General features: G+C 32.2%; 2 protein-coding genes across 2 annotated transcripts in view; both read right to left on the bottom strand.

Moving 5' to 3' along the window:
- Nucleotides 1–995, bottom strand: part of LOC134711995 (neurofascin-like) — a 95,989-nt gene extending 94,994 nt beyond the window's left edge. Inside the window, exon 1 of the mRNA XM_063573113.1 lies at nt 877–995. The gene's annotated coding sequence lies outside the window, so the exon portion shown is untranslated. The remainder of the gene's footprint in view (nt 1–876) is intronic.
- Nucleotides 996–8,461: 7,466 nt separating this feature from the next.
- Nucleotides 8,462–25,705, bottom strand: LOC134721344 (DNA-directed RNA polymerase II subunit RPB1-like). The gene is made up of 14 exons (XM_063584287.1): nt 25,501–25,705; nt 24,344–24,406; nt 22,980–23,084; nt 22,231–22,335; nt 21,352–21,507; nt 20,397–20,504; nt 19,974–20,063; nt 19,050–19,157; nt 18,655–18,756; nt 15,722–15,847; nt 14,017–14,121; nt 10,440–10,535; nt 9,704–9,802; nt 8,462–8,860 (listed from the first exon to the last, which is right to left on the bottom strand). The coding sequence occupies exons 1-14, from the start codon at nt 25,619–25,621 to the stop codon at nt 8,688–8,690; spliced, it is 1,557 nt and encodes a 518-aa protein (XP_063440357.1). The 5' UTR covers nt 25,622–25,705; the 3' UTR covers nt 8,462–8,687.
- Nucleotides 25,706–26,062: the final 357 nt, after the last annotated feature.

Raw genomic sequence — 26,062 nt, 5'->3', positions numbered from 1 at the left:
GTTTCATGCAAATTGGTTTAAGCGTTATAAGAAAATGTCAAACATGCATATGATTGATGGACTGACGGACAGACAACAGTATACATGTACCATCCTGTAAACGGGTGTATAAAATTGGCAATAATAAATGCATACAATACTTTCTGAAATTACATTAGGGGTAATATATGGGAAATAACTCAGGCAGACAGCTAGTCATTACTCAAGAGAAAAAATCTTATAAGTTCTAGAGTAAAATCAATATTTAAGCATGTGCAGATAGATCCAGGGTTTAAAAAGGGGGAGGGCAGGGACCAAGGTTCCCCTAATTTGACAAATTTTGGGAGGTGTAGGTAAAAATTCTGAATCTTCAATGAAGGTAGCTATAGTTCATAAGGGGGCCTCCACACCACCACCTCCGGCCTCAACCCCTATGGATTTTCCTTACTTTCTATGGATCCGTAGGGGGTCAGTAGCAAACCATATAACTTATAATAACTACAATCTACATGCATTTGGATTAGGAACTGGCCAGAGAGTTTCAACTCCAGACAACTAAATGATTTTAATATTTTATCAGTATGTCAAAACAAACTTGGTCTCCTCAGCGTGGTTCAGATTAGGTGTGAACTCTTTTCGTTACCCAGAGTTACACGACTTAGCACAAATAAACCATCGACGGGCTCGGATGAAGCAATGCAGTCAACAGATGAATGACCACTCGCTGTCGTTTCACTGGAATGTTGCAGACAGTCTATCCAAAACAATTCACGGGGTCTCATGGTCTATACATTATCCTCCCATTTTCTCTAAGAATAAACAAGTTCTCGTTCAGTTTGTTCTTTTAAATATTTCATTTATCAACAATAAATTACAACATCATAGAAGTTTTCTTACCAAGAATTCTAAAAATCGGCTGCTTTGGAGAGCATGTAAATCTAATCAACAAAATTTTACGACATAAACGTGTAAAATTTCCGTAAATTCTCGCGCCTTTTTTCAAACACCTTTTTTTAATAAATGTTGCCGATCATGGATCATTGAAGAATTGGGATTTATACAATCCAATCATGTCTACTTCTGTTTCAGTATTTATTGAATCAGTGGGTTACGTTTCTAATTTTTATAGGAAATATGTTTACAGTTAAATTATTTGTAGTTGTAGGTATCATATTTCTGCCTGATATGTTTAACCAGCAAATCAAGTTACTCAGTCGGCTATAAAAGTAAAACTTCCATGAATATTTGTCAATTGAAATTGAAACATTTCAATAATGTTTGAACTTTCCCGTTGTTATACCGTATACATCACTGTGATATTCCTTATGCATTCTCCATGCTCATTTCCTTCTTCTACTTCTACCATAATTGTATTAACATAAATCTCAAGGCAGTCCCGTGGATGGGGGAAAAGGGGCGGATTCGGGAAGTGGAACCCCTCTTATACGACCAATGTATTTGAATGGGAACAATGAATAATTTGGAACACCTGGGGGTCCCCCTCCCCTTTTTCTCCTGGTTCGGAACCCCTTTTCAAATAAGCCTGGATCCACCCTGAGGTGTGTGCATATTGTGATTGTCAAGATTTCCTTCTCGGCTTTTCTCATTACAAAGGAAGGCCAATTTTCTCGTAAATACAATAATAAATAGATAAGTTTCCATAAAATGAATCCGAATTTGCCGCCGGCAAAGATATCTTATCTGTTTTGTATGTCACGACTGGCTGCAAATCATTGTTTTGGCCTGATAACAGAAGACCTGTCATTTACAGCAACAATAGTAATTTTACTTTTGAATTCTTCTTTTCTTACTTCTAAGTGATGACTTGGTGTATGCATATATGTCCAGTCTTAAACCCTTGTTAAAGCGGAGAGTCGTCTGTCAGTAAGCTGTGTATATGATGTTTGAATCATGAAGCAGTCTCGTGCATTTGAAAGCTGAGAAAAAAAGGGGGGGGGGTAAATACGACGATGAATGAACTGAATGTACAAGAGAGGTGTTCTCAGGCACATCCTTTTTTAAAATTTTTAAAATATGCCTTTTACAGAAAAAGAGGCCACTAAATCTTTTCAAACTATAAACTAAAATTCCTAGTGCTCAAAAGAAAGATCGATTACATCTGACAGAAAAAACATCACTGACTGGTTGATGATTACTTTCTGGCGCATGACTGGTCATATTAATGATTAGAAATATATTTTTTAATTTCATAATAGTTTTCAATTTTAATATTTACAAATGTATAACTTCTACCAAAAATAAAATAAAAATAAAAATAGAAAAATATTACTTACATATTATACATTTGTAAATATTACTGATGGAAAAGTCTCAACTGTGAAGCACCATACTGATTGTAACAAAAAATATACAAGAAGATATTCGATCAATTTTTCCTTTTTTAGTTATCTATTAAAACAGTTTAAAAACTGTTTTTTTTCTCCCTAACTCTAAGGACAATTCAGAACGAAAATCCCTTATTAATTGGTAACACCAAAAGCTCAAACAAATGGGAATCAACTGTCATATTCCTGATTTGGTAAAGTTATTTCTTAATGTAGAAAATGGTGGAACAGTCAATATAACACTCTATAGACAACTATTTGAAGTTTTTAGATGTTAATATAACACATAGGCGGCATTCCGACGGGAACTAAATGTGCACCCATTCTTAAAGAATTTTTGTTAATTTTTATGAAACAAAGGTTCATAATAACGATCTCAAAGATGAAGAGAAAATATATGTTCTTCACTTTCAAATGCAGAACGTATATACTGCCGTTAAATAATTGATATAAACACTTTATAATGTCCTGCATGTGAAGAGCTTTTCTGGATTACCATCACCGCCCGCAACGTTCGAAGCCAAAAAAATAAAAGCCAGAGACGTAGGAAAAAGGTCAAATAGCAACGATACTGGAACTCAAAGGAAAAATTAAAAAGGAAAATTATTAATCAAATGGTAAAATTAAAAGCTTAAACACATGAAACAAATAGAAAACTATAGACATAATCTTGGCTTGGTTCAGGTATTTTCTTATGTAGATAATGATGGATTATTTACATAGAAACGTTAGGATCTACATGAATTAAAGGGATCTTGAAAGTATAGCCACATCCGCGCCTAAGGCCAACTTTGTTTGAAGAAGTAACCCTCATTCCAACAAGCGCTTGTATTTCATATGTTCTAGCATTACTGTAACATCAATGAAACTATAGGTCTGTTTCAAATCTGGATATTCGTCTTGAAGTTGGCACAGATGGACGACTACAAAATAAGTTCTATGACAACTTTTTGAGCCTTTTTTTTTCCTTTTCCAAATCTCAGCATAGTAAAAAAAAATGGAAGATACCAAAGAAACATTAAAAAATTAGAGATCGAAGAGGGACCGACAAAATCAAGACAAAAAGAAAAAGAAAAACAACGAAAAAGAAAACAGTCTACAATCAACTACATAAAAAAATATTGGGCAACACGAATCCCGTGGTAATCTCAGATACCCAACAAGGGTAGGTATCCTGCTCCACATTTGAAATGAATAAAAGTTCAGAGATATTTCTCTTTCCGTTATGTCAAAATCAAGGTAAAGAAGACGTGATCGTGGTTATGACAATTGGAATATACCCGTGGTCGTCTGTGACAAATATTCGGTTAAGGTCTACCAATTCATGATGATGTTCTGTTGTTTTTTTGTCGAATGTATGACCTCAACTTGACAATTATGAACCTTTAGTTCAAAGCTTCCTTGTAATCAGCAATTCTTTGTCATGTAAATTATCAATGGAATCGGACACTATTGAATATCCGGTATAGTAAAATAAGCTCTAACATTTTTCCAATAGAACTGCGGACAAAGACATAACAGAAGTGTTATGGTCACCATCACGAATTTGTTTCTCAACTCACGACAGACAGACATGTTGATCTTAATTAATATCAAATAGTCCTCTGAACTGTAACTTTCTAGGTTCTGAATCTTGCATTCGGACTTAGTATGGATCCGAATACCAAATTAGGAAAATGAAAATTGTTATCTTATTGTTCATTTCTGTGTGTTTTGCATTGTCGTTTTTTTTTTGTTCACTTTAGTGTTTCTGTTGTTTCGTTGTTTTCCTCTGATAGTTGATGTGTCTCCCTCGGTTTTAATTTGTAATCTGGATTTGTTTTTGTCTCAATCGATTTTTGACTTTCGAACAGCGGTATACTACTATTGGCTTTATTTCGTATATAGGTGAATGCATACATAGCAGGAAACCGTTATCCTGTCGAAAATGTTGGGTTTTTTTGGTTTGTATATTCAAAATGAATTTGCGAGATTTTAATACCGGTAACATATATGTCGTGTTAGTAGATTTGTATTTCAACAAACAGACGGTCTTCCAATGTATTCCAAATCGTTCCCTAACTAATTGTCTCATTTTTGCAATAATAAGAGGGCGATTTTCAAGGACAAATGTTCAGGACATCTTGCCAAATTCTTAAGTAGTACCCTGAATTACCTGTGTGTTTGAAGTCGTGGCACTCAATTATTCTTTTTGGAGTTTTGGCATATAAATCCACTAATTCAGAAGTAAACCTGCCACTTAAGAAACTAGTCAGCTTCGTGTGTGGATCATTTTTTTAGATTGATAGAGATGGACGTCATTAAAATAGGTTGTCTCGCAAGCTTGGCGATTTAATTATTTTTACCTTGTAAACATTCTTTTTTTCATTCTTTGTACATTGTTGTCAATATAATTGAATTGTATTTGATTGTCATACAAGTTGGAGGTTAAGCTAGCTATCAAACCAGGTTTAAGCCATCATCTTAAACACTAGAAACATGCCTGTACCAAATCAGAGATATAACAGTTGTTGTCCATTCGTTTTATGTGTTTGACGTTTTGATTTGCCATTTGATTACGGACTTTCCGTTTTGAATTTTCTTTTCACATATGCCTTTGATATAAGAATAAGAAAATATTGGCAATACTTTTATCCTAACAAAGAAAACTATTATGGTATATCATGTTGTCAAAATGCTTCAAGTACATAGATTTAACAAAACTCTTGAGACACATGAACTTACAGGCGAACGTGCATGAAAAAGATATACGAAATTTCTTAGAAGCACCAGAATCCGGCTCGTGTTTTTCTCCAATTGTACTGCCCAACTGATTGCAAGTTTTTAGAAAATCATTACCGTTTTCTCCTAACAATTCTACGAATGAAAAGATGGATATATTTAAGTTCAAACATCAAAATAAGCTATAAATTTAATTCAGCACAAAACACTTTCTAACCTGTACTATGATATGTAACGCACATGACCTTTGTTTGGAAAGTCAAAGAGAAACAAAAAGCAATCATAGACAAAATCGAATACGTCCCAAATTGCCAATACGAATTTATTTTTAAAATCAACTATGCAATTGTACAAGCGGTAATTTATAGCTTATTTAAATAGTAATAACAACGATATTTGAAATTAAAATCATTTGAGTTATTTCCCTTTATACAGTATGAAACATTAGTAAGCATATGATAATGTTCAACCTCCATCAAACGATCCAAGAAGCTATATTAGCTGATGTCATCAAAGGACGTCTTTTTTATTGTTCTTTTAGAGCTGTTTCTCAGAACGAACTGAACCCTTTTTGATGATTGTCAAAATGAAGAAATATGAAGAAAAAATAATCTTTTTGATAACTAATGTTGGACGTTTCACAAGCCCAGTATTTAGCACTTCGGTGTTGACATGAATATCAATTATATGGTCATCTTTAAAAATAGTTATCAAAGGTACCAGGATTACAGTTTTGTACGCCAGATGCATGCGCGTTTCATCTTCACCACAAGACTCGTCAGTGACGCTGATATCAAAATATTTTAAGAGCCAAAAAAGTACAAATTTAAAGAGCAAAATTCCAAAAAGTTGTGCCAAATACGGACAAGGTAATCTTTTCCTTGGATAAGAAAATCCTTAGTTTTTCGAAAAAATTTGAAAAGTAATTTACAAAGTTTTGTTAACAGGAAATTTATTAAAATGACCGTATAATTGATATTCATGTCAACACCGAAGTGTTGACTACTGGGCTGGTGATACCATCGGGGACGAATTGTCCACACGCAGTGGCATCGATAAAATAATAATTTTCAGGTTTTATCCCAGAGAGTATCACCACCCCAGTAGTCATCACTTCTATTTTTCTCACGCACTTTCGTTGACATATACATATTTATAAATTTTACAAATCAAAGTTATAAGCCTGTCATCTTTGATGAATTTTTATACAACCACTGGGTCGAGGCTTCTGTTAGTGGAGGTTTTCGTTCAGAGGGTATAACCAGGCTTATAGTCATCACGAATTTGTTCACATGAATTATCATTGATATCTCCGTATTATTAAACTGTTTTCAAAACTTTTAAATGTTAGAAATAAATTGGTTTTTGTCGAGCCTTCGACTTTAGTCGAAAAAGCGAGACTAAGCGATCCTACATTCCGTCGTCGGCGGTGGCGGCGTTCACAAATATTCACTCTGTGGTTAAAGTTTTTGAAATTTAAATAACTTACTTAAACTATACAGGATTTCTACCAAACTTGGACAGAAGCTTGTTTATGATCATAAGATCATCCAGAAGTAAATTTTGTAAAAATAAAATTCCATTTTTTCCTTATTTTACTTATAAATGGACTTAGTTTTTTCTGCTTGGAAACATTGTATTCACTCTGTAGTTAAAGTTTTTAAAGTTCTTATAACTTTCTTAAACTATCCGTGGTTTGTACCAAACTTGGACAGAAGCTTGTTTATGATCATAAGATAGTATCCAGAAGTAAATTTTGTAAAATAATAAATCCATTTTTTCCGTATTTTACTTTTAAATGGACTTTGTTTTTCTGCGGGAAACATTACATTCACTCTGTGGTTAAAGTTTTTAAAATTTTAATAACTTTCTTAAACTATCCTGGGTTTGTTCCAAACTTGGACAGAAGCTTATTTATGATTATAAGATAGTATCCAGAAACAATTTTGGTAAAAAGATAACTCCATTTTTTCTGTATTTTACTTTTAAATGGACTTAGATTTTCTTCCAGTTAACATAACATGCAGTCTGCAGTTAAAGTTTTCAAAACATTTATTAGATTCATTGACTATCCTAAATTTTTACCAAACTTAAACAGAAGCTTCTTACAGTCATAAGATAGTATCAAGAGGAATATTTTTATTGATATTTTTGCTCATTTTTGTTGAGCCTGCGATTTACAGCAAAAGTAGGCGAGACACTGGGTTCCGCGGAACCCTTACAATATTTTCTAACCAAGTATTATGTCGACGAAATTTTTCTAGAGCAGTTAAATATTTTGTGGAATAATACAATAGCATGACGTACGTAGCAATTGTAAGGTGTTTAAGATAGACAACACATAGGTAAATAGTTATCAAAAGTACCATGATTATAATTTAGTACGCCAGGCGCGCGTTTCGTCTACATAAGACTCATCAGTGACGCTCATATCAAAATAGTTATACAGCCAAACAAGTACAAAGTTGAAGAGCATTGAGGATCCAAAGTTCTAAAATGTTGTGCCAAATACGACTAAGCTAATCATCTATTCCTGGGACATGAAAATCCGTAGTTTTTCGAAAAAATCAAAGTTTTGTTAACAGGAAATTAATAAAAATGACCACATAATTGATATTCATGTCAACACCGAAGTCCTGACTACTGGGCTGGTGATACCCTCAGGGACGAAACGTCCACCAGCAGTGACATCGACCCAGTGGTGAAAATAGTTATCAAAAGTACCAGGATTGTAATTTAGTACGCCAGACGCGCGTTTCGTCTACATAAAAGTCATCAGTGAGGTAATATAAACCACTAATCTGTAACTATTGAAAGGAAGAACTTGATCTAGATTGAGGTTCAATATAAAGAAAAATGCAACTTCATATTTTTATAAACAATAAGCATCTAAAAAAAATGTGTGTTTACTTGTTTTTGTTTATATGTTTTTTGATTGAGTTCAGACAATTCAGTTGATATTTCAAAGTGCGTCTTTCTCTGTTGTTCTGTTACACTATTGTTGCCGGGTAGGGTGAATTTTGTCGCCCGTAAAAACTTTCAAAGCCGCTGCATACTTTTACACCTGTCCTAAGCCAGAAACCTATTGTTCAGTGGTTGCCGTTTGGTGGTGTGATTCATAAGTGTTTCACATTTCTCATTTAATATATCGACTAGACCGTTTTTGTATTTGTGTTTGAATGGTTTAACGCAAGTAATTTTTGGAGCCCTTATAACTTGCTGTTCGGTGTCCATGTTAAAAGTCGTACTTTGACCTATTTACACATCGTGACTTGGATTGAAAGTTGCATCATTGGAACTCATACCACAACATATGTATGAAGATTAATCGAAAGTTAAGCATAAATAAAACAAACAAATAAAGCTGCATTAAAATTTCATTTAATAGATCTACAAAATGTTTTCACTGCGTTTTAACACGTTCGATTTCTAAATCGTTTCCCATTATAATTATATACACAATCTGAGGTATATATTTAACGTCATCTGTAACACATGTTAAAATTAGTGAAATGGTATAAACACATTTAAAAGAGCTCGGATATATGTTTAAATTATACTCCACTTCCTTTATTTTCTCTTATAATGCACGTATAAACATATGGTTGTGTAAGTGACCTTGAGTAATAGTGTTAATATCAATTATGCCTTTAATGGTACTGCAATGTTGCAGCATCCTTCGGCAAGTTTTGTTGTGCGAAATCCTGAATACACATAAGGGCTAGCTCTACTCTTTATGGTAACCCCAGCTTTTTTGTCGTCCACTTTAATCTCGGGAGGGATGCTATATGAATTGGGTGATGGAGTGTTCCCGCCTGGAAATATAGAATTTCAAATTTGAATATTTGAATAGAAAAGGAAAAAAATAAATATACTAAACATCTAAAAAAAAATATATAGACTAACAGATAAAATATACAATGCAAATGGGAAATAACAAACACTAATCCACTGATGTAAATTAAATCTGCATAGAGTGAATTCAAATTTTTAGAACATGCATTGCCGAAAGCAGAAAAATGAAAAAAAACAGGATCATTACCGATGCAGGGAATGTAGCTATGCTAGAATTTAGAATTAGACAACTCAAAGGTACTTAAATGCTCTGTAAATAAAAAGCCTTTCTGTAAATCGAAAGACGTACTAAGACCGCATCATCTGCCATGCATTAAATTTCTTAAAACAAAACACAATGAAAACAAGTGACAAAGGTAGAAATGAGTCAAAATTTGAGGCTAAAATCATTTTTTTTTTATATTACTTGGCATTTCACGTATCTGTTTTCTAAAGATATGCACGTTTTTAAGAATGCGCCAACGGTTTTTAATCTTTTCTGCTAGATAAACATAATGCAACGCCTGGAACTTTATAAAGTGTAGATGTTTTTTTCTACTTTGGTATTGCACATATATCTGTCTATTTTGATCAACATATAATGGCTCAAAATACTAACTCTCAGTATATCTGGTTAATTCGTATATTTCACCTTTACCCACAAGATAGGAAAACAACCTATATGAAACCATTAATGCACATTTGCATTTCGTATTTTTTTGATAGATTTCTTTATAATATTTGTAGGTAGTCTAATATTGGCGATAATGGTATTTATTTCATCGAATTAACTAAATATGGAAGGTTCTTAAGTAATTACTCACTTTTGCTGATGATAGGCGTTCTTCCTTTCATGGAAAACTTTGGCGAACATTTAAGTTGTTTTGGCGAATATGTTCCAGGGCCTGGGCTGTCCTTCATGCCTGGTCAAAAACATGGTTTTGAAAAAAATAAACAAGGAAGCCAGGAATGCAGAACATTATTACAAAATAATGAAAACTAAAATGATGATAGACTTTAAAGTTTAAAGAAAAGCAGTGAAAACAAATGTAATGAAACATTTACTCATAGAGAGAACATGACAATAGTTAAAAAAAGATTGGAAACAAGAAAACAAGAATGGACTTTTGCAAAAAGAAAGTAATGAAAATATAAAAACAATCATGCAAAGAAAAAGTCGATCTAGATTACAGAGTCTGGAGGGGATTTCCAGAAAAAAGCATAGAAAAAAAGCAGTGCCGAATAAGGGGATAAACAAATAATTTACCAGTAGAGTAAAATAGACCAGAAAAATCTCAAGTTTGAGAATAATACGGTATTAAGACATAGAGAATAGAAGATAATGGACTTCATAGATACAGAATACAGAAAAATGGCTTTAAAATCTGACGATTAAAGAAATAAATGATTCCATTCCAGACCCTCAAATAAGATGAAAAAAGTCACCAGGGTCAGAGAGACATAAACATAGGATTAAAAGTTGATATCACACTATTAAACTGGACGTTCAGCATTGCAAATATCATGTCAACCCGTCTAGTAATCGACAAGAACACTCACTGTTTGGCATGTTAAATCTTTTGCCCATTGAAAACTTTGATCCTCGCTCGATTCTTTTCTTTTCATATTCATATTTATTTGGAGCCGGTACATCGTCTACAAAACGTAAAGAAATAAAGTTCCAGAAAACTTTTCCCAAGCAAAATACTGTTTCAACAGATAATCATTGGTCAATATAAAAATGGTCCATATCAGGTTGTCTGCTATCATTGTCCTCCTTTTTCTGTACAAATTACAAATATGAGGACAATAATAAAACAGGAATACTGGAGGTTTTAACAGTGCGTAATCCTGGAATCTATGGAATGTGAAAACCATTATAGAATTATTTTTTCTAGTTTTGTCACAAACGACAATAAATTGTTACACGAATTGGATTTATATGACCAAAGATGCATCTCACTTTAAAGCAAATTTTCTTCGAAAAGATCAAGAAAAAGAATTCGCTTATTTGGTTTATTATTGGGAGCTTATTTACATTACCCAAGTGTGCTATTACAAACTATGAGTATGGTAATAATATCTTATTGCATTGCTTGCAAACATTAACATGATAAAGGAAGGGTGTAGTACGGATAACATTATGTTTTAAATGACACAATGGGTGCAGCCGAACGAAGTTTGTGTTCAAAAATAAAATTGTCTTAATTTACTTAAGAATGCCACTTTACAAAATTAGGATTATTAAAAGAAGTTTTCACTTTGAAATTTTTGAAGACTATTACATTATCTCGAATCATTGATAGACAATGTATTAGAAAAATGATTTTTACATTGCAATCTTGGATGAATCTACAATAAAAAAAAAATGGCATAAAGAATGTAATTTTTCACTATTGAGTTATTAAAAAACACAAATATTATGTCTTTAAGACACCTCGGCCCGCATCCACTTACGTATGTCCAAGTCGCTATTGATAATGCAGTTTAAAAAGTTCAAATTATACTAAAGATTTGTACTATGCTACATATATATGCAACAATACCTTGATGGTAAACTACCTTTACCAACAACTTTAAGCTGATTTGTGACTTTAATGGAGGGACAGACGCAAAACCAGAAAATATAATGCACCTCTACTATCGTATGCATGGCGCAAAAATAAAGAATCATAATTTCTATGATGAATTAGTTTAAAGACTAAAAATCAAGCTGTAAATCAAATAAATTATTTAGAAAATAATGGTCGTTCAGTTAAAATGAAAGTGTTTTTATACAAAACCTTTTTTTATACGGGTGAGGAAGGATCATCAGTGTTTGACATGCAAAATGAATTGATTTACAAAATCTAATATATTCAGACATTCAGAACATTTTACGTTCACATTGAATAACTGTTTTGAAATGTAGAATATTAAAATGAACTTTACTTCTAGCACAAATCATATCATGAAAATGAGAAATCTTTGTTCGGAACACTGAAATACAAACATATGAACGTAAAGGTTGTATAAGACTAAAATTAAAAGAGCATATAAATTATGACAACCACAGACAAATGACATACAGATAGTCAAATTCATCTAAGGTCAACTTTGCCTGAGGAAGTTGGAACCTTAGTTTCTTGACGAAAGCAGTGATGTGGTCTCAAACGTCTCTATAGTAATTATTTCTGAATGCAAACTTATAATTTTTATTTACAACTATTGTATAAAACATCATGTTAACACAATCTAATAGTAAATCTGTAACATGCTATAACAGTGATGTAAATATATCTTCTACATCACAAAAGAAGGGCAAAAGATACCAGAGGGACAGTCAGCTCTTTAATATGGAATTAAGTTGCTTTATTGATAAAATGAATGCTACGTAAAGTGGTTTCCTGATAGAACAACATTCCAGCAGCACCTGAATATGAAGTATACAATTCCAAGTTGATATGACAATTTCTTAGTTTGGTTGGGTGTCTGACCGTTATTCATTGAAAATGATATGACGCTTACAAGGGTCTGAACAAATACCCTTTCTGAACACCCGTGTTTACCTTTCGTTTTGATAAGAGTCTCGTTCATAAAATTACTAGCATTTTAATAATGACTGTTATTTTTTATTCGTCCTATTATATTTATGATTTTTATAACGTTCTTCGACTAGTTAAGGAAACATAAAACAGTCATAGAACACATGACACTATAAAAAGGTTACAAACATGATTTTTTTTTGTTTTAACAAAGTGAAATAGCCAAACAGTAAATGTTTTGAATATCAATGATAAATAATCCAACAAAAACACACAAGGAATTCCTATAGTTTTCATATAACAACTGTTTAACGAGTCTAGATCCTGTAAATGTCATTGATGCACCTCTATCTCTTTCCATGCTATACAGATGAAATTAAGTATTGGAGAAAATATCCATGCATTAATTCCAATGTAGCTACAACAGTAAGTCCGTCAAAAAAATTATTCAAGTTAAAACGAGAATAATAAAGAACTTCCATATTAATCATAGAATGCAAGTTAGCATCGATGGTTAAGTGGATACCGATATGGCTCTATCCTTCAACTGTAAAAATATAAATTCAAAATCAAAACATATAAGAACACTGTTAAATGAGCTTCAAATAAATTGAGTGTTTAAAGAACTGTTAAAATTATCAGATTTAGATGAAAGTTTAAAAAAAACAAAAACATATAGAATCTCGTATCCATTTTTTTTGGTAAGGTACTTTGAAATTGTATGCGTTATACGTGTCTGAAATTTTATATGTCCTTTTGATGTTTTGGATTTTTATCACCTCTTTGGTTATTTCAAGCATATACATGTTTACATGTAGTTGTTATCTTCTGTTCATATACATCATAGAGGTTGAGTCAATGTACCATGTATTTGTTGACTAAGTTACATAATCAAATCCTTAACCTTATAGAAGTTGAATATCGAAGATTTTTTATCATTATCTTTAAATAACTATATTCCATATTTCCATGACAAATAAAAATAAATGTTTTTCAGCACTCTATGTTGCTTTTGATTGCCTTTTTTGTAGAACTTCAATGTTTACATGTTATGTTTAAACTTTCGCAATGAACGTTTCTAACCATTAAAACTATCTTAAATCGATACTGTTTTGTTTTTGTTTCTCACTTTGAGTTGTATTTTCTTTTTGAACATATATTTACTACTGTTGTTTCAACCATGCATGTGACGGTTTTTTTTAATCTCGAATTTCAAACAATAACATTACCCGAAATCCATTTAACTTAATGTTCTAACATCTTTAGTGACACTGATAACACTTTACAAGAACTATTGAGCTGTGTATTTTTATTCTTCTAACTTTTGATTATTTTTTACTTGATGCATTAATGTGTAAAATACTCAATTATTAGCAATTAATTCGTAATCAAGATTTGATTGGTCAACACCGTATGTTTTGCTTGGAAGACTGCACTGTCTACCAGTTGAAACTAAATGGAGTCATCCTTTTGAATTCATTGGTATGTAGTATTTGGAAATAAACAAATGGCTAACCAAGAAATTATCAGATGATGGTACTTGAAACCAGAAATTTCTAAAACGATAACAATCTGAAAATGATATTAACCTCATAATCTAGAAAAGTACTCACTTTCAACAGCTTTCAGTTGTTGTCTCATTGAATACGCTGGAGATTCGTTTTCCATTACATCTCGTGAGATGTGATAGTTACCAGGACCTGGTACTTCTGACTGACCTAAATATTCAACATATATCATATGGTTTAGTTTAACTAGATTTAAACAGTACAATACTAGTAAGCTACATTCAACGGAAAGAATGAAAAACAACTTATATACTCCTCACTTTGTACATACATTGTCCGTAGAAAATGTTGCATAAAACCTGGTTTAATGGCAACCTCAACCTTTACATATATGGTAATTGTTAATAGTACCATGATATTGATCATTTAGAGGGTGTAAAACTGAGATAGTAGGGTAAAGTTACAATAATTATGATCTAGCAACCAAAACTTTGTAAACACAAATAACATACACAGACACAACACTACTGACTTAAGTTCATAAAAACACACATGAATCTGACAAAGATTCCAACATTAAAACACAATGCCGTACCAGTATACATTTTCTCATGGAAATTAAAGAAATATAATATAAAGGTTAAACAATTAAAAACAACACTGAGAATCCTCTTGCGTCCAAATCGCTTTCTGGATACTCCTGTCCTATATTCGAACAAAGGCAATAATCGGAAGCACTAAAGCTTGGTCAAGTCAATAATCATACGACTCAAAGGAACATAATAGCACAAAGACAAAGGAAAGTTATAGTTTCTGCTCCGTTTAACATTATAGCTATTATTAATATTAGCATATATCAAATATAATATTATTCATAATTCACTTCTTAAAGATCTCATTAAATCTGATATGATAAGTAGATTATGAAAATAGGCTTAGTACATTTATCAACATAATGATAATGTTTAAAAGAAGAGAAAAAAAAACCAGTGTTAAACTAAGAGAATAAGCTGTCTGGGCAATAGGTCCTAATATATCATTACTGCTCCACATCATGATATAATTTGAAATACCGTATATAGCAGTTTGAAGAATTTATAACTGATCATTTGTTAGTATTTGTATTTATATTTCCTGTTTAAATCATAGAAAATAAAAAGGGACTGAGGTGAAAAACAAAGTCTTGGGCTAGGGTATAGGAGGGAATCGGAAAACTTTGCCTTGGTCCAAAGATTATATTTTTGTCTTCAAGAATAACTATTTTATTCCAACAAGAGTAATTGTCAATTTTGTAGGTGCTTTTGTTAATTTTCTATATATAAAACGGGCAATCGTGTCGAATCGTTCGGCTAAAATATTCAATATAATATTTTTTTTACTTTTTTACTTTGAAGACAATGTTGCTTGATTCTGTTACTTATTGTTTATATTGTATTATCTTATATAGCAAGACTAAATGTATTGAAATATTTTGTTTAAATCAAATAATCAGATGAAGTCCATAGGTTATACATATATGTAGCTGCACGATAGGATTCACAAAAATGAGTGAGGTCAAATTTAACTATCAGGCCATTGTTGTAAAATTTTGACATGAACCTCATATTGAAAGCAAATCAAGCACCATTCGGTGATTATCAGTATTTGAATACTTTTACTTACATCACTGAGTCATCATCCTCGAAAATAGAAGAAGAAGAAGAAGAAGAAGAAGAAGAAGAAAGACATGGAAGAAAAACACAATAAGAAATAAAGATATGAGGAAACTCTAAAACAATTTAAGTAATACTATTTGAATAAATACACCTACTTTTGGGCACATAGTTTAGAGACTCTGGATATGATGGGTGTGTGTGTTGTCTTACTGAATATGAAGGGTCTTTTTTCATGTTTGCTGTGGTCAACGTGTAATCACCTGGACCAGGGTGGACTGGCTCTGTAACAAATGTCATGAAATGAATTTAAGATAAATAAAGTTCAAAACAGTCTGTTAATATGCATAGCACACCAAAATATATTGTACAAAACTGTCGTTTGTAATTTGACATCACAGTATTTTAGAACAATTTGTATAATTATGTCAATTTCATACGATATTTTTATTAGTTAAGGTGTCATCACCTCTTCAATGCTTTTGATTTTAAAATATTTCAGCTTTGCTAAGTTAATAAATAGCATGTGGACTCGTATAGTTCAGCACAATATAACTGTACTGCTGACTAGATACCATATTTTAACTGACCAATGAAAACAAAATCTCTTTCTCATGTAAAATATGTTTGGTTAACAATAAAGAAAAAAAAAAGAAATGAAGTATGATCATGCGAAATAAGTGATTAACTGTAATAAGTGAATAAGTGTATCTAAAATATTCAACAACTGATTTTGCGACTAGTTAAAGTTGTAGACCTAGGTTAAGGGAAATAACTCTTAAAATCATCAGTACGTTTGTGTCAGCCATTTTCATAAATACGTTCTAAGTTTCTATGATACATAGATTATTTTCAATCTGTTTCAGGTAAATGCTTAAAATAAGTTGATGAAACTTGACTTTTACAAACACATTACTGATTTAAAAAGTTATCTCCCTGAACCAAGGTCTAACACCTTAAGCTAAGCAATTGGACTTGCCAGGTGGAAAGCATCTTAATTGTTTCTAGCAATAACTTGCACCGCTTAAATAACCCCAGTTCTCAAAAATACAATTGATAATACGAAACAACAAATCATGTTCAATTGTTTTATGCTATTTGCTAACTTAAGTTGGCAAATACTGGTGAAAGAGGGAATTCGCAAGGTACAAAAATTCCAACATATCATGTAATTGTTTATTTTTGTGATGAGCATTTAAATGTGTATCATACACATTCGCTGACATTTTGTCATTTTTTTGTATACACCACAGGTCTTGTTGTTTTACTTGTAGACGAACCATATGATTCTTTTGTCGAAGTTGAGGTGTATTTGTATTAAATCTATTCAATAATATATAACTCGGTAGATTTCTTTCGCAATAATTCAGGTTCCAAAAAGTACATCTATAATGTGTATAAAACTATATAAAAAAAAACCTTTTCAATAACGGTCCTTAACTTAATTGATATAATTTAATATCTTTGAAAACAAATTAGTGCTGCTGATATTCATGCTCAAAAGAGTGCTTATATAGATAACGAGTAAAACCGTGCAGCTTAATAAAGTGCTTGAATATTACTAGATAAGGCTATGATTGTTTTTCCCATTTGCATGCATGTGACTGACTTTCACTCAAATCAACACCTCAAACAAGATCACATAACAAAACAGTCATATTACCACCAAACAATGATTTTGGTCGGCTCCCTTTAAAAGATGCTGACGGTGCATCCCTCCCAGTTGGTTTAGTAATGGTATAAGAAGCCGGAGATGGCCTTTTAGTTTTATTATCGACTTCCGGTCGTATATGCATGGGACCAGTTGTAGTTTGAAATGGACCCAGCCGTCTTCCTTTCATTTTTGGTCCACTTTCATCGGAAAAAATAGATTTTGAATCATAGGAGCCTGGTCCTGGATTCTCGTTTGACATTTTATCGACTAAAAATAAAGAATTTGTTTCTCTTCCGTCGTCGATATTCCGACGCCTATCTCCTTTCATCGATACGCTACTATTTCGTGAAGAACGTCGCGGGCTTACGTCATATGCATTCGGTGCTGGATTACTGTCACGGTCGTTCATTTCAATGGGAATATTACTTTGAAAAGGTCCACTTTTCCTACCTTTCATTGATACACTTTGCTCGCTGCCAATTGAACTTTTCATAGAATAAAATCCAGGTGCAGGAGTGTCATTCACTGAATTAGGCAAAAGAAATAAAGCATTAGATGCCTTTGCACTTTCAAATGTTCTCTGCCTGTTACCTTTAAATGAGACACCGGGTGAGTTTCCTATAGTTGACACAAGCGTGTAATGACCAGGGCGCATTTCTTTTTCGTTTACTTCAGGGTTGATATATGTTGCTCCTTTGTTGGACTGAAATGGTCCAGTTTTGCGTCCTTTGAATGATACACCATTACCCCTTCCGATAGTTGATTTAATATTGTAACTACCTGGACCCGGACTGGCTTCTATCAGATTCGGCAAAAGAAAACCAGCATTTGCATTTTTTGCTTCCATGACAATTCTTCGCCGTCGGTTACCTTTGAATGATACACCTGAAGATTTTCCAACGTAGGATGTTGTGTCGTACGATTCAGACATTTTATCTCTCTCGTTGTATTGTGCCGGAATGTACATTTGACCTTTATTTGTCTGAAATGGTCCACCTCTCCTACCCTTAAAACTTACACCGGGGCCTAAACCAATGGTAGATTTGTTTGTATTGTATGAGTTTGGTGACGGAAATCCATCGATTAGTTCTGGTAGCAAAAAGGAGCAATCTGCCTTAGCTCTGTCAAAGTTGCGTCTTCTATTTCCTTTCATGGATGTTCCAGGCTGCAATCCAATCGAGGATTTCAAATTATATTGATTTGGTGCAGGTGTACCAGCAAAAAATCTTGGACTCAAGAGCTCATGATTAGGCTGCATCGAGGAATACGAGGTGTAGCGGTCCAACACCGACCCTGACCTTGATGTAGTGGTTCGAAAATCCATGACGGAATTCATGAAGTATTTTCCAGGTAAAGGTTCACTGGCTATGCTCAATCTGCGTACTAAAATAAAAAATAACATAAAAGAATTAATATCTGAATAATAGTTCTTCTTACCTTCAACTTCAAACCATTTATAAGCTAATGTTGTATGTTTATGATAGCGCTCTGGGATTGTCGGGTAATATGTTGATGGGGCTGGTGTTTCTTTGGCGATAGCTGAAAATTCAACAAAGAGATGTGAGAGTAAGAAAGGTACACAAGTGTACAGCGATTACAAGAAAGAAAGTGTGTAAAAATTACTAATATTCGTCTCCTTAACATTCCATGTTTTAATACAAATTAATTTGTTTGTGCAATAAAAGAAAAATGGAACATAATACAATAAAATAAAACAAGGTTATATAATATAAAGATAGTGCGTTTGCATTTGACAGAATATTGAAAATTTAAAGGCGGAATTTCAGATTTCATTTTAATAAATGATATTGTCTGCTGTTGTTGTCATCTACCTGCACATTTGGATTCAATATAACGACCGGAAATGCTTTTTGATGTGGCTGTTCCTATTGTAGTTCCAAGATCATATCTGTTAGGGCCAGGACTAAATTTATTGACAGCTGTTAAAATCCATAGAAAGTTAGATATCAGGCAAAAGTGTTACCTGTATTAGTTCCGGCATAATGTAGAACATAAACAATTAATGAAATTTAAAAAGAAAATTGATAAACTAATGAAATAGAAAAACTGAACAATAAACAACACTATACTAATGAAATAGAAAAACAGAACAATATACACCACTATCAATTTATACCTTTAATAGGGTTTTGCATAATTTCAACACTCCATTTATAGCAGGTAGACATATGTAAAGGGAAATAACTGCTTAAAAATCAATGATGTGTTTGTGACAATCATTTTTAAACTAATGTCTAAGTTTCTATGTTGCTCAGTTTGAACTGTTTTAATTCTGTTTCACATGAATGACGAACTGTTAGTGACAAACGTAATGAGAAACGCATTTATAAAGAGTTACTTCCTATAACCAATGCCTCCTTTAAAAGATAGAAGTTCGACTAAAACATAAGACACATAAGTAAAGGTTAATACCATGCTTAATGAAAAAAAAGAAGAATTAAAAAAATATTGATAACAGAAAACCATCATATAATAATAACAAATGACAAATAAACATAGTATACAAAGTGATGATTACATAAAAGTGCCGACATGTAAAAAATGTATGAACCTCGTGTTAACATGATCAGAGACAATTTACAGTTCAACATTAAAGAACACAAGAAAGCATGGACATTTTAGTGATTCTGTTACAAATGGATATTTTCTTTTTGAAAATATACAGATCCTCGTGTATATTACTGGAAACTTTCGATGTGTAAAATCATAACAAAGTGGCTTATAATGGAACTTACTTTGTTGGATATTTGGAGCTGGAGGTAGTTTAACGCCAAACGAATACGATGGTCCACTATAAGTGGCAGAGACGCTGTAATCAGCCGGTCCTTTAAAATGTTTTAAATGATAGAGATAACAAACATGATGTATACCTTAGTTACAAGAGTTTCCACTGACGAAACAGCATGGAATAAAAAGAATCGAAACACTACTGTGTTTGTGAAATCAAGATTGAATTTTAAATTAACCAATACACATTACATTATAATGTTTGTTTTGATATTGAACATAAACAGTTATAAATTAAAATTGAATCAATTATTGTTAGAATGACGATGTTTGAAACATGAAGCTATTGTATTGTGATATCAACAGTGCAATTAAATAAATAATAAAAAGTTTATTTCTATTTGAGAAATGTATGAAGTAGGTTTTGATACCTGGACCATCGCGGATGTTTTTCTTTTGGGCAGCACCCATAGATTTCTTTTGTCCTCGCGTCCAATAGCTGGAATTTGGTCTGTAATTTGGGCCAGGTGTACCATAACCTTTGGAAGTAAAGATTGATTCAAACCATCACCGAAAAGTGCGTGCATGAAACAGACCAGCAAAGTGTAAACAGAAAAGTGCAGAACATTTTGAAACTAATGATATGATATCAGACTCCTGATTTCCAAAGGCAGTTAACGATTTTAATGAATAAGAAAACGTCTTGTCGATTTTCAATGTTTTTACGTAATTCCTTTTAATATGATATTAATGTTTCATAAACAAATTACTGCTTATACTAAAAATAAAAATAATTCAACAATCACCGCAATACATGTAAAAGATTCCAAATAAGGACTTTTATTTGAAATTTTGATTATTATCATTTTTTTTACCAACCTTTATTTTATTGATGCTATTGATAATCTGTTTTAATGGTATATTTTTATTAAATTTTGTTCCCCTGAAATGTTTTTTGAAGAGGGAGGGGGCATTGCTGTCATGTGAATGCAAATCACGCAAAGTAAAACATATCAATGTGTGCGTCATTGGCACGAACTGATGGTGACATCAAAGAAAGAACAGATCAATAAGTATTTTTATATCGGGAAATCTTGATTTACATATCTTGTTAAATCTAGTATTATTTTATTTTGTACTCCCTAGAAGAAAAGTGTTGTATAAACCTCTTATGAAACAGCTACAAGTAAATTTGCTCATGTATCATTGTTATATTTATAAGCGAAAATTATTTCCCTTTGTGTTCCCTTTAATCACGAATTGAGAAAATAGTTTCAGAATCGTAGTCGGTATATGAACACTATCAAAGCTATGGTACTCATTTCTACGTAATATATATCTAACTGTGATCCCCCCAAAAAACATGAACAGCGCAGACTAACATACCATGTGTATCAGTTGGTTGAACAATATTGTTTGGTGGTCCAGTTATGATATCTCCGGGTTGTTTGTGGGCCATACTGTATTTCAGTCCTTCCAATCCAAATTGCTTGTTTCTGACGTTATATTTGGCGGGTCCAATGACGGTACAATATTTAGAAGCTGTGATTATGACGATGATATGAAATGCAAAAAAGTGTTGGAAATGAGAATTGTAGAGCTCAAATGCAAATAGAAATTTACCAAGATTAATATATTGTAAACTTGAAATGATGTTCTGAAATAAAAGGGTATCACGGTTTAAAAGTAAAAGAATGTCAGAGTGTGCATTTGATCCAATGTTAATGTGTAAATATATGTAAATGAGCCAACATTACCAAAGAGGTTAAAAAGTATGTAAATGTGTACAAAATATGTAAATGATTAAAACATGTAGCTGTATAAAAAATATGTAAATGATTAAAACATATGTAGTTTTGTTATGCATTTGTAAGTGAATGATTCATATGTAAATATATGGGTCATATGCAGGTATGTTAATCATATGTAAATATATGGATCATATGCAGGTAAGTTAATCATATGTAAATAGATGGATCATATGTATACAGGTATGTTAATCATATGTAGATATATGGATCATATGCAGGTATGTTAACCATATGTAAATATATGAATCATATATATACAGGTATGTTAATCATATGTACATATACATGCGTAAAGCATATGCAATTGGGTTAATCATATATAAATTTACATGTGTAAAGCATGTGCAATTGGGTTAATCATATGTAATTAAATTAATTATATGTAATTAGGTTAATCATATGAAATTGGGTTGATAATATGTAAGCGTTGATTAGATTTATGGTTTTACTGTACCTTCTTCGTCAAAGTAGCAGGTTGCTCTCCCCTTGATAGCGTATTTTTTCTTCCAAATTAAGTCACCAGAGGTACGGTAATCAGCTGGACCTGGTAAACCTCTCCCTACAAATTTTTTAGTATAATTCCTTTTAGGCCAATAAGTGTGACAAAGTTAATATTCCGGCTTCAAAAGTATTTGATTTTAATGCCATTCAATTACAAATGGAGAATATTAAAACACCAGGAGCTGTAGAAAACTATAATAAACAAAATCATCCTCAAGAATGATGTTGTCCGGATCATAATGAGAGAAAAATATCAATCGTGCCTGTTTTGGTGTGTTTTTCTTTCTAAAGATGAACGGGATTTAAATCTGCTTTAACGATCATAAGTCGTAAGTGAAAACGAGGAGAGAAGTAAACCATGAATTCCACATCCTTCAAACGAGTAGCTATACAAGGTCGGATAGTACACACATTTCGCAGATACCTAAAATATTCTGCCATTTGCTTTAATAAAAAGGTTAATATATCAGATATGGCATTTAAATTTGAGTCTAGCTCAACTTATAAAATGTAATGCAGTCGAAACACACTTTTGGCGTACTTAATAATAACAAGTTATGCTGTTTTATTAAAAAAAAAAATGCAAAGCCATAGATAATAAAATACGTGAATTATTCTAAAATGTCTTTCGGTTTTTGTGTTGTTGGGTTGTGGTCTCAATGACGTAAACCCAGATTTTCTTTTCATTAAAATGAATCTTACCATGTTCCTTCTTTTTGGGTTTACCAACAATAGAATACTGTGGAGCAGCCTCCTTTGTCAGATTAGGACAAGGGTTATAGTTTGCTGGTCCAGGACCGGGATTTCCTGCAGATAAAAAGAATGTACGTAAAATCAAATATACAAACAAACTGCTTCTTTTTATATCAGCATTATCATATTATATCAGTAGCACAGTACTTTATACGTTCCTTTCATAATTAACGAAATTTTCAAAAAATTAAGACAAAAGGTAGCAAGGTTAACAGACGCGAATAGGTTCCGTAAAATAATGAAACAGAGCTAGGGAAACAAGTTATATATATATGACGTGGTGATAGAAGGCTTATATATGTATCATACTGTAAGATTGTGACAAACTTTAGAATTTATGAAAATAAAATAAACTGAGATCCTTTTTTTATTTATTTTTCATCAACAACAGGAATTGACACAACGGATATATTGATATTTAAACATTTGGCATAAATGATCAAAATAAAAAATCGGCCGTGATCATATTTTTATCATTCCCAAGAAAAGGCATACAGTAATCATTCGATTGGGAAACTGCTTCTACTAAAGAAAGAATTTTTCGAAAATGATCTTTTAAAGAATTGAAATGAAAACAAATAGTTATATCTTACCTTATGCGTTAGTTATTCCACAATATACCAAAAAATGAAACGTCAAAGTAAAAATTAGGTCATTTCTCATTTATAAAGGAAACAAATGCACCATGAAAAATGTATACTTTTCTTTTGTGAATTCGATAGGTTTTTAATCAAGATTTGGTAAATATGTCTTCTTTTGTTTGCGTGAATGGCAAGATATAAACAAAAGTATCGAATTGCCTTTTTAATTTGGATCATTTAGTTTTGCTCCAAAATTAATACATAAATGTTATATTTAAACTGTCGAGATCATTAGTTCAAAAAGAAGTGTGCAAGTTACTTAAAAATATAATGTCTATTTGTGCACATAGAGAAAGTCAAAGCTAGATAGGACTCTATTATTTACAATGGGACAGAAATATAAGATTATATAAAAGTCGCAGTTTTACTGATTTGTGCGCAGCTGTAATCCCGTACTCTGTTCCTCGATTGTGACATAAAAAAACTGCGCCTTTTGAAAAGCAATTGTATTAGCCAAAGATGAACACAGTGGGTACCACAAATGGAGAAGGAACTGATTATACTCAGGATCGAGAACAGACGTTCATCACTGTTTTTTTTTTATAGAGTTTGTTTTGTTCAATTTTTATGGTGTTTGTTGTTGTATATAACTTGATTTACTTTTTAAACTATAGGGTTGACTTTAAAAAAAAATAATAATCAGAAATTGAGCAATATTATATAAAATCATACCTAAAGAAGTCAGTGGCTTTTCACCAGGATTCACTATATATACCCCCATAGGTGTTCTGTTTACTGAAAAAAATAATAGAAAATGTTAATTTATCGCAATATAAAACATGAATAGTAAGATTATAATTGTAGTTGGTTTAATACTTCAAATGTACCTATGGATTGCCTGTGACGTAAAGTCCGGAGAGATTTAAAGCTACAGCACAACTTCCGAGTGCCTAAACAAAATGTGTTTCGCTCCTTTATTAGCACTTCAAAGTTACAAATTAAAATAATAATTGAACCACAAAATGTTTACTCATTCAACTTTTTGTGTCATGCATGTGCGTGGACTCACACCGAACAGCAAGCTACGAAGGTTCCCAAAATTAATAGTGCAAAACAATTCAATCAGTAAAAGTTAAACGAATGGTCTAATTTATATATAAAAAAACGAGAAACGAGAAACACCATACCAACAAATCTCAACCACAGAACAACAGGCTCCTTCCTGACTGGTATGGATATGAAAATACGGACTCGTATACATAAAACAGTCGATAATATGTAAACATACATTACACAATCTTGATGTTTCAATGAATGTTTTATTAGTCTTCAGCAATCCAAATATGAATTATATTGCACTCTATAGCTTTCATAAAATTCAAAAAGTCACACATTAAGTTTTTCTGAGGAGGGCTCTCTTACAAAAACTTTTTGATGATGATGACGAAATTTGAATTTGCTGAATGCGTTAAGTAGTCTCTAAAGACTTGGGGTATATTATGAGAACAAATATTCTCCTTTCACTAGAGATAATTAATTAAACAGTACGTTTTTGTGTATCGGGTATAGTAAAAGTAAAAATATATTAGTACCAATATAGACATTTTTGTTGAAAGTTGTAATTGCAAACAATAAAATTTAAAACGAATTGTTGGTATAATATTCAACCGGACAGCAATCCAACAACAACAAAAAGGACGAAACAGAAATGCCATACGATCTTTTACGTTTATAAAACATTAAAAGCTCTAAATTCAAACACACGAATAAATTGAACAGAATGCATCACAGATCTGCCATCAGCAATTTTTCTTAAAGAACGTTACATATTCAGAAACAACTAAGGGCAATTTACTAACATTAAATGGCAATTTCAATAAATTACTCACTTTGTGGTTTTATAACATCAGATTTCGAAATGCTGATAAGCGAGGGACTAGGCTCCTCCGGTGGCGGAGATGGAGGCTTAGTCTCCGCAGCAATTATAGTCTTCAACAGTAATTTCATCATCTTGAAAGCCTTCTAAATTTATGCTCAGCTGAATAAGCGACGACGGCATACAGACTTCTAACGTTACTAACAGTACGACGCAACGTCACAGTGTATAGAAGCAACCGCCATTGTGAAGTCAAGATTAAAACAGGAAATATTTCAACTTTTTATTGCCATTACATCGTTACTATTTCAGTGTATATAAAGTGCGAATCCAGCTAGTTCATTTTTACTGTTATATGCGGGTATGTCTATTGTAGAATAAAGGATCATGGGAAAACTGTATTTGTTTACGTTTTGAAAATACCAAGTTAAGTGATTTGAAGGAAAGTTTTAACATATTTTCATTGTGATATGTCTTTATAATATACAAACATAGCATTAAAGTTCAAATAAGTGTTATAAAAGCATCATAATATAGCATATCGATTATTGAAAGCGATCCATTTTAACTATATA

The sequence above is a fragment of the Mytilus trossulus genome, chromosome 1 (assembly GCF_036588685.1).
Source record: "Mytilus trossulus isolate FHL-02 chromosome 1, PNRI_Mtr1.1.1.hap1, whole genome shotgun sequence".
NCBI lineage: Eukaryota > Metazoa > Mollusca > Bivalvia > Mytilida > Mytilidae > Mytilus > Mytilus trossulus.
The sequence above is the reverse complement of the archived record's forward strand: the minus strand, read 5'-3'. Positions and strand labels throughout refer to the sequence as shown.

Bases quoted from the DNA above. Each gene is read 5' to 3' on its own strand.
- LOC134721344 (XM_063584287.1), bottom strand. From the start codon at position 25,621: ATGATGAAATTACTGTTGAAGACTATAATTGCTGCGGAGACTAAGCCT. The intron at 22,336-22,979 runs GTAAGATTCATT...AAAAATTTGTAG, and splicing joins ACCCAAAAAGAAGGAACATG to GGAGAGGTTTACCAGGTCCA. The intron at 8,861-9,703 runs GTGAGTAATTAC...CTATATTTCCAG, and splicing joins AACGCCTATCATCAGCAAAA to GCGGGAACACTCCATCACCC.